General features: G+C 38.1%; 1 protein-coding gene across 1 annotated transcript in view; it reads right to left on the reverse strand.

Annotated features, from left to right (window-relative positions):
• Positions 1 to 1,509: 1,509 nt before the first annotated feature.
• TMEM131 (transmembrane protein 131) overlaps positions 1,510 to 1,616 on the reverse strand; it is a 56,255-nt gene continuing 56,148 nt past the window's right edge. Inside the window, exon 40 of the mRNA XM_010139641.1 lies at positions 1,510 to 1,616. Within this exon, the coding sequence (XP_010137943.1) occupies positions 1,510 to 1,616 (107 nt within the window).

A 1,616-nucleotide genomic window follows, 5' to 3' on the forward strand; every position in this document is an offset into this window, starting at 1 on the left:
AGGTTCCTGTTTCAGGGATCTGTATCTTCAGGCTGGCGACAGCAAGATGACAGCAATCTGACAGTTGTAGAGATTTTGCTTACATAATGTGAGCTGGAAAAGTGGTCACTTAGTTTCAATTATTTATTTAACCCTCCTATTTTGTTCCATACAATATTCCTTGTAGCATAAAAGTTTTAAGTAAAATACAGATTTCTTCCTCTTTTAAAGGATGGAAAATAAGCAGCAGATAAAAATCTGCTGCTGTTAATTTTAAGCAGTGCCACTGAGTCATAGGTACATTTGTTGCTAGCGTCTGTTAATGCTTTCTTGTAATGGAAGGGTTCATTTTCACCTGGCTTTAGCTCAGATGAATACATGTAGTTACTGGGCCTTGCCTTACTCTTAATGAAGGGAAACTGGCACCTTAAAGGGACAGATAAACGATACCTAAAAATAGCGCAGATCTTGTTCAGACCTGCAAGAACAGTGTTACAAAGGTATGGGCAGAGCACAAACGGCAGCAGCTGCATTATGCCTAATACTTGGAAACCTAAACGGTGCAGACATTTTCCCAGCATTTTGCTATCCATTGGATTTTCAAGTGGGTGGCACTATGTAAGCCTGAAAAAAATTTCCAACTCTCCCCTGCTATATAAAACCACGCTGCTGAGAAGCCAGGTTTCATCTGCAGTGAAGTTTCTGTTCACGTAGGCCCTATTTTGGCCTGAAGGCTACCACTGCCAACTGGATTCATGCACACGAAGTTTAGAAAATAGCAGAACACAGTTACAGCAGACAAATCTTGAAAAAAGCTGTATTTATTTTAAAGTACAACCCAAAGTTGTATCTGTAAGAAATGCACAAGGTATCTTGTTTCTTCCACAAGTCTTGGCTGTGTGCATTTCAGTTCAACTTAAAAATGCATTCAGGTTTACAAATGTACAAACAGCACAGAAAGTGTATTACAGTCTCAACAGAATGCTCTTACATTCAGCCATTTTGCTCTTAAGGTTTTGTGTTGTTTTTTTTGTTGATTTTTTTTTTTTTACATTCTTAGAACCTGTGTTAACAAAGACGGCCTTATTTTAAAAAAATACTCTGCATTTTAGCACAAAGTGCCTTTTGATTTTAAATTAGAACTTGGAGGATAATACTGGAAAAAATTTAAAAACCTAAACTGGTTTTCATAAAAGTATTGCATGCCAGGACCGTTTTATAGTTCAAATTGTTTCCTAAATAAAGATGGCAGATGGTAGAATATGAAACCAGTGAAATTGTTCAGATTTACAGGCTTCAGCTGTAGTTGGGACTTGTGACCACACCCAGACTTTTCAAGCTTATCTGCAATCTCACACTACCATATTGCAGGACATACTTTAAAAAGGAGCAAGTGATGAAAGCATGATTGGTGGTGGGAAGGGTGGGGGAGAAAGCAATGACCAGCAACAGCCTGAAAACGATGTTTCAAAAATTTGCATTTATAATTGTATCATGACCTGGATAAAAGTTCTTTCCTTTTGCTTAACTTCAGTTTTCATGAGGGTAGTGTGAATTAGACCAGGGATCTGAACTTCTTCTTCCAATTGTCGGGCTCCAAATTCTCCAAGGATTGTAGGTCTGTCCCATGTCTTCAG

Source organism: Buceros rhinoceros, unplaced genomic scaffold (assembly GCF_000710305.1).
Source record: "Buceros rhinoceros silvestris isolate BGI_N320 unplaced genomic scaffold, ASM71030v1 scaffold3787, whole genome shotgun sequence".
In the NCBI taxonomy this organism is placed as follows: Eukaryota; Metazoa; Chordata; class Aves; order Bucerotiformes; family Bucerotidae; genus Buceros; species Buceros rhinoceros.